General features: G+C 46.4%; 1 protein-coding gene across 8 annotated transcripts in view; it reads right to left on the reverse strand.

The window, feature by feature from the left end:
- Positions 1-15,000, reverse strand: part of LOC106591960 (protein CBFA2T1) — a 141,763-nt gene that overhangs the window by 34,660 nt on the left and 92,103 nt on the right. For all 8 annotated transcript variants that reach the window (XM_045695081.1, XM_045695080.1, XM_045695083.1 and 5 more), the window contains exon 5: positions 9,397-9,581. In XM_045695081.1, coding sequence (XP_045551037.1) covers positions 9,397-9,581 — 185 coding nt within the window. The remainder of the gene's footprint in view (positions 1-9,396; positions 9,582-15,000) is intronic.

Consider the following 15,000-nt stretch of genomic DNA (forward strand, 5'->3'; position numbering starts at 1 on the left):
AACACAGGGGTTCCATCCTCTCCTCTCCTCTCCTCTCCTCCCCCTCTCCTCCCCTTCGCCTCTCCTCTCCTCCCCCTCTCCTCCCCTTCTCCTCTTCTCTCCTCTCCTCTCCTCTCTCTCTTCTTCTCTCCTCTCCTCTCCTCTCCTCTTTCCCCTCCCCCTCCCCTTCCCAGTGTCATCCCTCGCTCCCCCTCTCTACCACTATCTCCCCGTTACCATGGTGTTAGCATCCCGTACCCATCCTCTTAAAACCTCTTAAAACCTCTTACATCTAGACGTTCCGCTAGCGGAACACCTGCTCCAATATCCAATGATAGGCGTGGCGCGAATTACAAATTCCTCAAAAATACAAAAACTTCAATTTTTCAAACATATGACTATTTTACAGCATTTTAAAGATAAGACTCTCCTTTATCTAACCACACTGTCCGATTTCAAAAAGGCTTTACAACGAAAGCAAAACATTAGATTATGTCAGCAGAGTACCAAGCCAGAAATAATCAGACACCCATTTTTCAAGCTAGCATATAATGTCACAAAAACCCAGAAGACAGCTAAATGCAGCACTCACCTTTGATGATCTTCATCAGATGACAACCCTAGGACATTATGTTATACAATACATGCATGTTTTGTTCAATCAAGTTCATATTTATATCAAAAACCAGCTTTTTACATTAGCATGTGACTAGCATGTGACTAACATTCCCACCGAACACTGCCGGTGAATTTACTAAATTACTCACGATAAACGTTCACAAAAAGCATAACAATTATTTTAAGAATTATAGATACAGAACTCCTCTATGCACTCGATATGTCCGATTTTAAAATAGCTTTTTGGTGAAAGCACATTTTGCAATATTCTCAGTAGATAGCCCAGGCATCACAGGCTAGCTATTTAGACACCCGGCAAGTTTAGCACTCACCAATATCAGATTTACTATTATAAAAGTTTGATTACCTTTTGTTGTCTTCGTCAGAATGCACTCCCAGGACTGCTACTTCAATAACAAATGTTGGTTTGGTCCCAAATAATCCATCGTTATATCCGAATAGCGGCGTTTTGTTAGTGCGTCCCAGACACTATCCGAAATGGTAAAGAAGGGTCGTGCGCATGGCGCAATTCGTGACAAAAAAAATCGAAATATTCCATTACCGTACTTCGAAGCATGTCAACCGCTGTTTAAAATCCATTTTTATGCCATTTTTCTCGTAAAAAAGCGATAATATTCCGACCGGGAATCTCCTTTTAGCTAAACAGAGGAAAGTAAACAAAGCTTTCGGTCGACGCGGGCACGCGCCTGAGTCTCACAGTACTGTAACCAGCCACTACCCAAACGCGCTACTTTTTTTCAGCCAGAGCCTGCAAAGCCACGATTCAGCTTTTTACCGCCTTCTGAGACCCTCTGGCAGCCGTAGGAAGTGTCACCGGGACAGCTAAGATCCTCACTCTTCAATAAACAGAGACAAGAAGAACGACACCTTGTCAGACAGGCCACTTCCTGCATGAAACCTTGTCAGGTTTTTGCCTGCCAAATGAGTTCTGTTATACTCACAGACACCATTCAAACAGTTTTAGAAACTTTAGGGTGTTTTCTATCCATATGTAATAAGTATATGCATATTCTAGTTACTGGGTAGGAGTGGTAACCAGATTAAATCGGGTACGTTTTTTATCCAGCCGTGAAAATACTGCCCCCTAGCCATAACAGGTTAATGAGGGTTTTTCATGGCCTCCTAACGCTCATCCATCTCAGTCCATATGCTCCGCATACACACACACGCACACCTTTTCTTGCACAATGCTCATCCCTCCTTACCTCCCTACATCTCCTCTCCTCTCCTCTCCTCTCCTCTCCTCTCCTCTCCTCTCCTCTCCTCTCCTCTCCTCTCCTCTCCTCTCCTCTCCTCTCCTCTCCTCTCCTCTCCTCTCCTCTCCTCTCCTCTCCTCTCCTCTCCTCTCCTCTCCTCTCCCCTCCCCTCCTCTCCTCTCCTCTCCTCTCCTCTCCTCTCCTCTCCCTACTAGCTAGCTGTGTAGTAAAGTTACTCTGGTCCTTGTTTTCATGCTGATGGATCTGCTGTGTTGTAGAGGTCAAGAACTATCCATGAGGCAGGGCGGCGTAATATTTTATGATAACTCAAATTAAGATCACTTTATTGGTCAACTGCACACAAGGTCCAACAGAAATTTGACTTCCGCTTTTAACCCAACCCCTCTGCTGAAAGACATTCACACGCCTCTGGCTTTAGAGAGGGGGAGGGGGGGGCTCCACACTGGGTACCGGGGAGCTGTTGGTGTGGGGGGGGTTTAAGTCCCTTGCTCAAGGGCACAACGACAGACAATGGCATTGCCAGCTCACATCGCGCCAGATTCTCTAACCGCTCGGGTACCTGACATCCCATAATCATGATATACATTGTAACATTCATATATTCAGAAGGGCTTAGCCAGCTGTTCTGGTGCAGGAGGACAGACTGAGAAGAGCTTAGCCAGCTGTATTGGTGCAGGAGGACAGACTGAGAAGGGCTTAGCCAGCCGTTCTGGTGCAGGAGGACAGACTGAGAAGAGCTTAGCCAGCCGTTCTGGTGCAGGAGGACAGACTGAGAAGGGCTTAGCCAGTATTGGTGCAGGAGGACAGACTGAGAAGGGCTTAATCAGCCGTTCTGGTGCAGGAGGACAGACTGAGAAGAGCTTAGCCAGCCGTTCTGGTGCAGGAGGACAGACTGAGAAGGGCTTAGCCAGCTGTATTGGTGCAGGAGGACAGACTGAGAAGGGCTTAGCCAGCTGTATTGGTGCAGGAGGACAGACTGAGAAGAGCTTAGCCAGTATTGGTGCAGGAGGACAGACTGAGAAGAGCTTAGCCAGCTGTATTGGTGCAGGTGGACAGACTGAGAAGGGCTTAGCCAGCTGTATTGGTGCAGGTGGACAGAATGAGAAGGGCTTAGCCAGTATTGGTGCAGGAGGACAGACTGAGAAGGGCTTAGCCAGCTGTTCTGGTGCAGGAGGACAGACTGAGAAGAGCTTAGCCAGCTGTTCTGGTGCAGGAGGACAGACTGAGAAGGGCTTAGCCAGCTGTATTGGTGCAGGAGGACAGACTGAGAAGAGCTTAGCCAGTATTGGTGCAGGAGGACAGACTGAGAAGGGCTTGGCCAGCTGTTCTGGTGCAGGAGGACAGACTGAGAAGGGCTTAGCCAGCCATTCTGGTGCAGGAGGACAGACTGAGAAGAGCTTAGCCAGCTGTATTGGTGCAGGAGGACAGACTGAGAAGGGCTTAGCCAGCTGTATTGGTGCAGGAGGACAGACTGAGAAGGGCTTAGCCAGCTGTTCTGGTGCAGGAGGACAGACTGAGAAGAGCTTAGCCAGCTGTTCTGGTGCAGGAGGACAGACTGAGAAGGGCTTAATCAGCTGTTCTGGTGCAGGAGGACAGACTGAGAAGAGCTTAGCCAGCTGTTCTGGTGCAGGAGGACAGACTGAGAAGAGCTTAGCCAGTATTGGTGCAGGACGCTCATCTGTATGTGTTATAATCCCCCATCTTTCCTGTACTCCCCAGGCTATATCTGTGTGCGTCCCAAATAGAACCCTGTTCCATATTTAGTGCACTACTTTTGACCAGGGCCATTAGGATTCCTGTCAATGGGCCCTGATCAAAAGTAGTGCACTACATAGGAAATAGGGTTCCATTTGGGACCTAGGCTATCTCTCCATGCATTACACAGCAGCCAGCACAATGCAAGTATTACATAAATATATATATATATCTCTCATCCAGGCTTTTCACCATTGTTCTGGGAACCTGAGGTGGGAATTCTGTGTATCAGATTCTGGGGTTATTTTCTCTTCTTCTCTGTGTTAAAGTAGGTATGAGCTAATCCTCCGAGGGATTTGTCCTTTCAATTCAAACAGCACACACACACACACACACACACACACACACACACACACACACACACACACACACACACACACACACACACACACACACACACACACACTACCTTCAGCAGCGCGCTGATATACAGCTGGAATACTCAGTTTGGTTATCTTTATCTTCTACTCTCTATTTGAAACAGACCGCTGGTCTGGAGGGTTTAACTGGTTTCAGGATCCTGGCTCTGTCTCTCTCTCTCTCTTTCTCTCAAATCAAATCAAAATGTGGAGGCTATATACAGGGGGTTACGGTACAGAGTCAATGTGGAGGCTATATACAGGGGGTACCGGTACAGAGTCAATGTGGAGGCTATATACAGGGGGTACCAGTACAGAGTCAATGTGGAGGCTATATACAGGGGGTACCGGTACAGAGTCAATGTGGAGGCTATATACAGGGGGTACCGGTACAGAGTCAATGTGGAGGCTATATACAGGGGGTACCAGTACAGAGTCAATGTGGAGGCTATATACAGGGGGTACCGGTACAGAGTCAATGTGGAGGCTATATACAGGGGGTACCGGTACAGAGTCAATGTGGAGGCTATATACAGGGGGTACCGGTACAGAGTCAATGTGGAGGCTATATACAGGGTGTTACGGTACAGAGTCAATGTGGAGACTATATACAGGGGGTACCGGTACAGAGTCAATGTGGAGGCTATATACAGGGGTTACTGGTACAGAGTCAATGTGCGGGGGCACCGGTTAGTCGAGGTAATTGAGGTAATATGTACATGTAGGTAGAGTTACTAAAGTGACAAGGCTAATAGTCTGGGAAGCCATTTGATTAGATGTTCAGGAGTCTTATGTCTTGGGGGTAGAATCTGTTTAGAAGCCTCTTGGACCTAGACTTGGAGCTCCGGTACCGCTTGCCGTGCGGTAGCAGAGAGAACAGTGTATGACTGGGGTGGCTGGAGTATTTGAAAAATTTTAGGGCCTTCCTCTGACACCGCCTGGTATAGAGATCCTGGACAAATATAGGTTGTATTTACAATGTTGTTTGTGCTCCACTTTTCTTGTGGCAACACTGTGGTACTTAATCTAATAGAAAATGGAGTGTCATGACGTTGCCCTCTTTGGGTACAGCGAGCACAGTTGACCCCCTCCCCCTCTACCATCCCCCTACTTCTGCACCATCTCCCTCTGTCTCCTACACCCAGGCTGCTCTGGTCATAAGGCGGTCGTAAATTCCAAAGGGAATGTCCTGCCTCATGGCCACAGTTTTGAGACACAGTGAGTTTTCATAGAGAACAAAGGATTCTTCCAACTCACAGAATTGGAGAACCGAATGACATTTATGTTCTGGAGAAGGTATAAAAGATCGGTGAAGAATCCAGCTACGAACTGGTCCGTTTGGTACAATGTTGTGAAACTCATGAGAGACAATACGGCCATATTACCATAATAATGTTTATATAATAGCCTCAGCTATGAGACTTACATCTAAATGGTTGTATAAAATTAATGAAAAAGGATAAACCTATTTGGAATATGTTGGGATGCTTGTAAGATGTTAATGTGAGAGAATTGTATTTTCTGTTTAATGCTAAGCCCAAAGACACGACATAATGGAGCGCCCGTGGAATCTAAGATAGAATTGGACTTCGCTGTGGAATTCTATATATCAATTGTGAAAAAAAACGTGTTTATTCTTTCCAAAGTGTCAAATAATTTGTTTTGTCATGATTTGGTTGGGTCTGTTTGTGTTGCTGTCCTGGGGCTCTGTGGGGTCTAATTGTGTTGCTGTCCTGGGGCTCTGTGGGGTCTAATTGTGTTGCTGTCCTGGGGCTCTGTGGGGTCTGTTTGTGTTGCTGTCCTGGGGCTCTGTGGGGTCTAATTGTGTTGCTGTCCTGGGGCTCTGTGGGGTCTGTTTGTGTTGCTGTCCTGGGGCTCTGTGGGGTCTGTTTGTGTTGCTGTCCTGGGGCTCTGTGGGGTCTAATTGTGTTGCTGTCCTGGGGCTCTGTGGGGTCTAATTGTGTTGCTGTCCTGGGGCTCTGTGGGGTCTGTTTGTGTTGCTGTCCTGGGGCTCTGTGGGGTCTGTTTGTGTTGCTGTCCTGGGGCTCTGTGGGGTCTGTTTGTGTTGCTGTCCTGGGGCTCTGTGGGGTCTGTTTGTGTTGCTGTCCTGGGGCTCTGTGGGTCTGTTTGTGTTTGTGAACTGAGCCCCAGCACCAGCTTGCTTAGGGGGGCTCTTCTGCAGGTTCATCTCTCTGTAGGTGATGGCTTTGTTATGGAAGGTTCCAGAATCACTTCCATTTAGGTGGTTGTTAAATTTAACAGCTCTTTTCTGTTTAGGGCCAAATAGTAGTTTAGTTTCCTCTGTTTTGTTCTATTGGTTCTCTCCAATGTGTCAAGTAATTATCTTTTCGTTTTCACATGATTTGGTTGGGTCTAATTGTGTTGCTGTCCTGGGGGTCTAATTGTGTTGGTGAACAGAGCCCCAAGACCAGCTTGCATAGGGGACTCTTCTCCAGGTTCATCTCTCTGTAGGTGATGGCTTTGTTATGGAAGGGTTGGGAATCGCTTGTTTTTAGGTGGTTATAGAATTAAATTGCTCTTTTCTGGATTTTGATAATTAGCGTGAATCGTCCTAATTCTGCTCTGCATGCATTATTCTGTGTTTTACGTTATAAACGGACAACGTTTTTTCCAGAATTCTGCATCCAGAGTGTTTGTCCCAATGATGCAACCCCAGACCTCAAAACCATAAAGGGGAATGCAGATCGCTACACACAAGTGTTTTTGCTACACTCGCAATAACATCTGCTAACCATTTGTATGTGACCAATACAATTTGATTTGATTTGAGATCCTAATTGGTATGTCGAATTTTATGTTCATTTTGATGGTGTAGAAGGCCCTTCTTGCCTTGTCTCTCAGATCGTTCACAGCTTTGTGGAAGTTACCTGTGGCGCTACAGGGCAATAGTGTCTAGGTAGAATTTGTATTTGTGGTCCTGGCAACTGGACCTTTTTTTTGGAACACCATTATTTTGGTCTTACTGAGATTTACTGTCAGGGCCCAGGTCTGTCAGGGCCCAGGTCTGTCAGGGCCCAGGTCTGACAGAATCTGTGCAGAAGATCTAGGTGCTGCTGTAGGCCCTCGTTGGTTGGTGACAGAAGTATCAGATCATCAGAAAACAGGAGACATTTGACTTCAGATTCTAGTAGGATGAGGCTGGGTGCTGCAGACTGTTCTTGTGCCCTCGCCAATTCATTGATACATATGCATTCGGAAAGTATTCAGACCCCTTGACTTTTCCCCCACATTTCTTACATTACAGCCTTATTCTAAAATTGATTAAATTGTATTTTTTTCCCCTCAAAACAGGTTTTTAGACATGTTTGCAAATGTATATATATATATATATATATATATATATATATAAAAGCATTCAGACCCTTTAATCAGTACTTTGTTGAAGCACCTTTGGCAGAGATTACAGCCTCGAGTCTTCTTGGGTATGAGACTACAAGCTTGGCACACCTGTATTTGGGGAGTTTCTCCCATTCTTCTCTGCAGATCCTCTCAAGCTCTGTCAGGTTGGATGGGGAGCGTCGCTGAACAGCTATTTTCAAGTCTCTCCAGAGATATTCAACTGGGTTCAAGTACGAGCCCTGGCTGGGCCACTCAAGTACATTCAGAGACTTGTCCCGAAGCCACTTCTGCGTTGTCTTGGATGTGTTCTTAGGGTCGTTGTCCTGTTGGAAGGTGAACCTTCGCCCCAGTCTGAGGTCCTGAGCTCTATGTAGAAGGTTTTCATCAAGGATATCTCTGTACTTTACTCCGTTAATCTTTCCCTCGATCCTGACTAGTCTCCCAGTCCCTGCTGCTGAAAACATCCCCACAGCATGATGCTGCCACCACCATGCTTCACCGTAGGGATGGTGCCAGGTTTCCTCCAGACGTGACGTTTGGCTTTCAGGGCAACAAGTTCAATCTTGCTTTTATCAGACCAGAGAATCTTGTTTCTCATGGTCTGAGAGTCCTTTAGGTGCCTTTTGGCAAACACCAAGTGGAATGTCATGTGCCTTTTACTGAGGAGTGGCTTCCGTCTGGTCACTCTACCATAAAGGCCTGATTGGTGGAGTGCTGCAGAGATGGTTGTCCTTCTGGAAGGTTCTCCCATCTCCACAGAAGAACTCTGGAGCTCTGTCAGAGTGACCATCAGGTTTTTGGTCACCTCCCTGATCAAGGCCCTTCTCGCTGATTGGTCAGTTTGGCCGGGCGTCCAGCTCTAGGAAGAGTCTTGGTGGTTCCAAAGTTCTTCCATTTAAGAATGATGGAGGCCAAAGTGTTCTTGGGGACCTTCAATGCTGAAGACATTTTTTGTTACTCTTCCCCAGATCAGTGCCTCGACACAATCCTGTCTCGGAGTTCTATGGACAATTCCTTCGACCTCATGGCTTGGTTTTTCTCAGAACCTATATAGACAGGTGTGTGCCTTTCCAAATCATGCCCAATAAACTTAATTTACCACAGGTGGACTCCAGTCAAGTTGTAGAAACATCTCAAGGATGATCAATGGAAACAGGATGCACATGAGCTCAATTTCAAGTCTCTTAGAAAAGGCTCTGAATGCTTATGTAAATAAGATATTTCCGTTTTTTATTTTTAATACATTTGTAGGGGCCTCCCGTATGGCACAGGGGTCTAAGGCACTGCATCACAGTGCTAAAGGCGTCACCATAGACCCAGGTTTGATCCCAGGCTCTGTCACAGCGGGCTGCGACCTGGAGACCCATGAGGTGGCACACAATTGGTCCAGCATCGTCCGGGTTAGGGGAGGGTTTGGCCTGCTGGGATGTCCGCATCCCATCACACTCTAGCGACTCCTTATGGCAGGCCAGGCACATGCACGCTGACTTCGGACTCCAGCTTTGCGGTGTTTCCTTCGACACATTGGTGTGGCTGGCTTCCATGTTAAGTGTCAAGAAGCAGTGCAGCTTGACAGGGTCGTGTTTCGGAAGGACAGTAGACATCAGCAGACATCAACCCCAACCTCACCTGTCAGGTGTTCTCCTCCAGAACCAGCAGACACCAACATCAACCTCACCTGTCAGGTGTTCTCCTCCAGAACCAGCAGACACCAACACCAACCTCACCTGTCAGGTGTTCTCCTCCAGAACCAGCAGACACCAACCCCAACCTCACCTGTCAGGTGTTCTCCTCCAGAACCAGCAGACACCAACCTCACCTGTCAGGTGTCTCCTCCAGAACCAGCAGACACCAACCTCACCTGTCAGGTGTTCTCCTCCAGAACCAGCAGACACCAACACCAACCTCACCTGTCAGGTGTTCTCCTCCAGAACCAGCAGACACCAACCTCACCTGTCAGGTGTCTCCTCCAGAACCAGCAGACACCAACCTCACCTGTCAGGTGTTCTCCTCTAGAACCAGCAGACACCAACCTCACCTGTCAGGTGTTCTCCTCCAGAACCAGCAGACATCAACACCAACCTCACCTGTCAGGTGTTCTCCTCTTGCCGTTGTCGTTGTGGTCGAGGAGTAGTTCTGAGGAGTCGACGGGGGAGGTGGTGGAGCAGGTGTCGAGGAGTAGCTGTTCGTGTTGGGCCAGGTACTGAGCTGGGTTCTGCTTGGCCAGACGGGCACAGTGCAGCAGCTCCCGCTGTAATAGAGGCAGGTTGGCCTGTAGGGGGGAAGACAGTGGTCACGATCTGGAACTGCTGGGTACTGACTGACAGACAGTACACGAAAACAAAGCTGTATATTACCTGGCATCTTCTGACATACCACATGTAACAATACCACATCTTGAAATAGTGATTCAAATCTAGCGCTGTCTAAATGTGGTCTCTGTGTCGCTGAAACATACAGTAAAGGATCTCTCATCATCTGAAGAGGACCCAAACATTACCCTCTATCTGAAGAGGACCCAAACATTACCCTCTATCTGAAGAGAGGACTCAAACCATTACCCTCTATCTGAAGAGACGACCCAAACCATTACCCTCTATCTGAAGAGGACCCAAACATTACCCTCCATCTGAAGAGAGGACTCAAACATTACCCTCTATCTGAAGAGAGGACCCAAACATTACCCTCTATCTGAAGAGAGGAACAAACCATTACCCTCTATCTGAAGAGAGGACTCAAACCATTACCCTCTATCTGAAGAGGACCCAAACATTACCCTCTATCTGAAGAGAGGACCCAAACATTACCCTCTATCTGAAGAGAGGACTCAAACCATTACCCTCTATCTGAAGAGGACCCAAACATTACCCTCTATCTGAAGAGGACCCAAACATTACTCTCTATCTGAAGAGAGGACCCAAACATTACCCTCTATCTGAAGAGAGGACCCAACCATTACCCTCTATCTGAAGAGACGACCCAAACATTACCCTCTATCTGAAGAGGACCCAAACATTACCCTCTATCTGAAGAGAGGACTCAAACCATTACCCTCTATCTGAAGAGAGGACTCAAACCATTACCCTCTATCTGAAGAGAGGACTCAAACCATTACCCTCTATCTGAAGAGAGGACTCAAACCATTACCCTCTATCTGAAGAGAGGACTCAAACCATTACCCTCTATCTGAAGAGGACCCAAACCATTACCCTCTATCTGAAGAGAGGACCCAAACATTACCCTCTATCTGAAGAGAGGACTCAAACCATTACCCTCTATCTGAAGAGAGGACCCAAACCATTACCCTCTATCTGAAGAGGACCCAAACATTACCCTCTATCTGAAGAGAGGAACAAACCATTACCCTCTATCTGAAGAGAGGACCCAAACATTACCCTCTATCTGAAGAGAGGAACAAACCATTACCCTCTATCTGAAGAGAGGACCCAAACATTACCCTCTATCTGAAGAGAGGACCCAAACATTACCCTCTATCTGAAGAGAGGACCCAAACCATTACCCTCTATCTGAAGAGGAACAAACCATTACCCTCTATCTGAAGAGAGGACCCAAACATTACCCTCTATCTGAAGAGAGGACTCAAACCATTACCCTCTATCTGAAGAGAGGACTTAAACCATTACCCTCTATCTGAAGAGAGGACCCAAACATTACCCTCCATCTGAAGAGAGGAACAAACCATTACCCTCTATCTGAAGAGAGGAACAAACCATTACCCTCTATCTGAAGAGAGGAACAAACCATTACCCTCTATCTGAAGAGAGGACCCAAACCATTACCCTCTATCTGAAGAGGAACAAACCATTACCCTCTATCTGAAGAGAGGACCCAAACATTACCCTCTATCTGAAGAGAGGACTCAAACCATTACCTCTATCTGAAGAGAGGACTCAAACCATTACCCTCTATCTGAAGAGAGGACCCAAACATTACCCTCCATCTGAAGAGAGGAACAAACCATTACCCTCTATCTGAAGAGAGGAACAAACCATTACCCTCTATCTGAAGAGAGGAACAAACCATTACCCTCTATCTGAAGAGAGGACCCAAACCATTACCCTCCATCTGAAGAGACGACCCAAACCATTACCCTCTATCTGAAGAGAGGACCCAACCATTACCCTCCATCTGAAGAGAGGACCCAAACATTACCCTCTATCCGAAGAGGACCCAAACATTACCCTCTATCTGAAGAGAGGACCCAAACATTACCCTCTATCTGAAGAGACGACCCAAACATTACCCTCTATCTGAAGAGGACCCAAACATTACCCTCTATCTGAAGAGAGGACTCAAACCATTACCCTCTATCTGAAGAGAGGACTCAAACCATTACCCTCTATCTGAAGAGAGGACTCAAACCATTACCCTCTATCTGAAGAGAGGACTCAAACCATTACCCTCTATCTGAAGAGAGGACCCAAACCATTACCCTCTATCTGAAGAGAGGACCCAAACATTACCCTCTATCTGAAGAGAGGACCCAAACCATTACCCTCTATCTGAAGAGGAACAAACCATTACCCTCTATCTGAAGAGAGGACTCAAACCATTACCCTCTATCTGAAGAGACGACCCAAACCATTACCCTCTATCTGAAGAGGACCCAAACATTACCCTCCATCTGAAGAGAGGACTCAAACATTACCCTCTATCTGAAGAGAGGACCCAAACATTACCCTCTATCTGAAGAGAGGAACAAACCATTACCCTCTATCTGAAGAGAGGACTCAAACCATTGCCCTCTATCTGAAGAGGACCCAAACATTACCCTCTATCTGAAGAGAGGACCCAAACATTACCCTCTATCTGAAGAGAGGACTCAAACCATTACCCTCTATCTGAAGAGGACCCAAACATTACCCTCTATCTGAAGAGGACCCAAACATTACTCTCTATCTGAAGAGAGGACCCAAACATTACCCTCTATCTGAAGAGAGGACCCAACCATTACCCTCTATCTGAAGAGACGACCCAAACATTACCCTCTATCTGAAGAGGACCCAAACATTACCCTCTATCTGAAGAGAGGACTCAAACCATTACCCTCTATCTGAAGAGAGGACTCAAACCATTACCCTCTATCTGAAGAGAGGACTCAAACCATTACCCTCTATCTGAAGAGAGGACTCAAACCATTACCCTCTATCTGAAGAGAGGACTCAAACCATTACCCTCTATCTGAAGAGGACCCAAACCATTACCCTCTATCTGAAGAGAGGACCCAAACATTACCCTCTATCTGAAGAGAGGACTCAAACCATTACCCTCTATCTGAAGAGAGGACCCAAACCATTACCCTCTATCTGAAGAGGACCCAAACATTACCCTCTATCTGAAGAGAGGAACAAACCATTACCCTCTATCTGAAGAGAGGACCCAAACATTACCCTCTATCTGAAGAGAGGAACAAACCATTACCCTCTATCTGAAGAGAGGACCCAAACATTACCCTCTATCTGAAGAGAGGACCCAAACATTACCCTCTATCTGAAGAGAGGACCCAAACCATTACCCTCTATCTGAAGAGGAACAAACCATTACCCTCTATCTGAAGAGAGGACCCAAACATTACCCTCTATCTGAAGAGAGGACTCAAACCATTACCCTCTATCTGAAGAGAGGACTTAAACCATTACCCTCTATCTGAAGAGAGGACCCAAACATTACCCTCCATCTGAAGAGAGGAACAAACCATTACCCTCTATCTGAAGAGAGGAACAAACCATTACCCTCTATCTGAAGAGAGGAACAAACCATTACCCTCTATCTGAAGAGAGGACCCAAACCATTACCCTCTATCTGAAGAGGAACAAACCATTACCCTCTATCTGAAGAGAGGACCCAAACATTACCCTCTATCTGAAGAGAGGACTCAAACCATTACCTCTATCTGAAGAGAGGACTCAAACCATTACCCTCTATCTGAAGAGAGGACCCAAACATTACCCTCCATCTGAAGAGAGGAACAAACCATTACCCTCTATCTGAAGAGAGGAACAAACCATTACCCTCTATCTGAAGAGAGGAACAAACCATTACCCTCTATCTGAAGAGAGGACCCAAACCATTACCCTCCATCTGAAGAGACGACCCAAACCATTACCCTCTATCTGAAGAGAGGACCCAACCATTACCCTCCATCTGAAGAGAGGACCCAAACATTACCCTCTATCCGAAGAGGACCCAAACATTACCCTCTATCTGAAGAGAGGACCCAAACATTACCCTCTATCTGAAGAGACGACCCAAACATTACCCTCTATCTGAAGAGGACCCAAACATTACCCTCTATCTGAAGAGAGGACTCAAACCATTACCCTCTATCTGAAGAGAGGACTCAAACCATTACCCTCTATCTGAAGAGAGGACTCAAACCATTACCCTCTATCTGAAGAGAGGACTCAAACCATTACCCTCTATCTGAAGAGAGGACTCAAACCATTACCCTCTATCTGAAGAGGACCCAAACCATTACCCTCTATCTGAAGAGAGGACCCAAACATTACCCTCTATCTGAAGAGAGGACTCAAACCATTACCCTCTATCTGAAGAGAGGACCCAAACCATTACCCTCTATCTGAAGAGAGGACCCAAACATTACCCTCTATCTGAAGAGAGGACCCAAACCATTACCCTCTATCTGAAGAGGAACAAACCATTACCCTCTATCTGAAGAGAGGACCCAAACATTACCCTCTATCTGAAGAGAGGACTCAAACCATTACCCTCTATCTGAAGAGAGGACTCAAACCATTACCCTCTATCTGAAGAGAGGACCCAAACATTACCCTCCATCTGAAGAGAGGAACAAACCATTACCCTCTATCTGAAGAGAGGAACAAACCATTACCCTCTATCTGAAGAGAGGAACAAACCATTACCCTCTATCTGAAGAGAGGACCCAAACCATTACCCTCTATCTGAAGAGGAACAAACCATTACCCTCTATCTGAAGAGAGGACCCAAACATTACCCTCTATCTGAAGAGAGGACTCAAACCATTACCCTCTATCTGAAGAGAGGACTCAAACCATTACCCTCTATCTGAAGAGAGGACCCAAACATTACCCTCCATCTGAAGAGAGGAACAAACCATTACCCTCTATCTGAAGAGAGGAACAAACCATTACCCTCTATCTGAAGAGAGGAACAAACCATTACCCTCTATCTGAAGAGAGGACCCAAACCATTACCCTCCATCTGAAGAGACGACCCAAACCATTACCCTCTATCTGAAGAGAGGACCCAACCATTACCCTCCATCTGAAGAGAGGACTCAAACATTACCCTCTATCTGAAGAGAGGACCCAAACCATTACCCTCTATCTGAAGAGAGGACTCAAACCATTACCCTCTATCTGAAGAGACGACCCAAACCATTACCCTCCATCTGAAGAGGACCCAACCATTATCCTCAGTGGCGTAGATGTAGTTTATCCATTAGCATCTCTACTGTGATGTGTGTTGTAGTGACATGCTAGGCTGTAGTTTATACCATTAGCATCTCTACTGTGATGTGTGTTGTAGTGTCATGCTAGGCCGTAGTTTATTCCATTAGCATCTCTACTGTGATGTGTGTTGTAGTGACATGCTAGGCCGTAGTTTATTCCATTAGCATCTCTACTGTGATGTGTGTTGTAGTGTCATGCTAGGCTGTAGTTTATACC

The sequence above is a fragment of the Salmo salar genome, chromosome ssa14, assembly GCF_905237065.1.
Source record: "Salmo salar chromosome ssa14, Ssal_v3.1, whole genome shotgun sequence".
Taxonomy (NCBI): domain Eukaryota; kingdom Metazoa; phylum Chordata; class Actinopteri; order Salmoniformes; family Salmonidae; genus Salmo; species Salmo salar.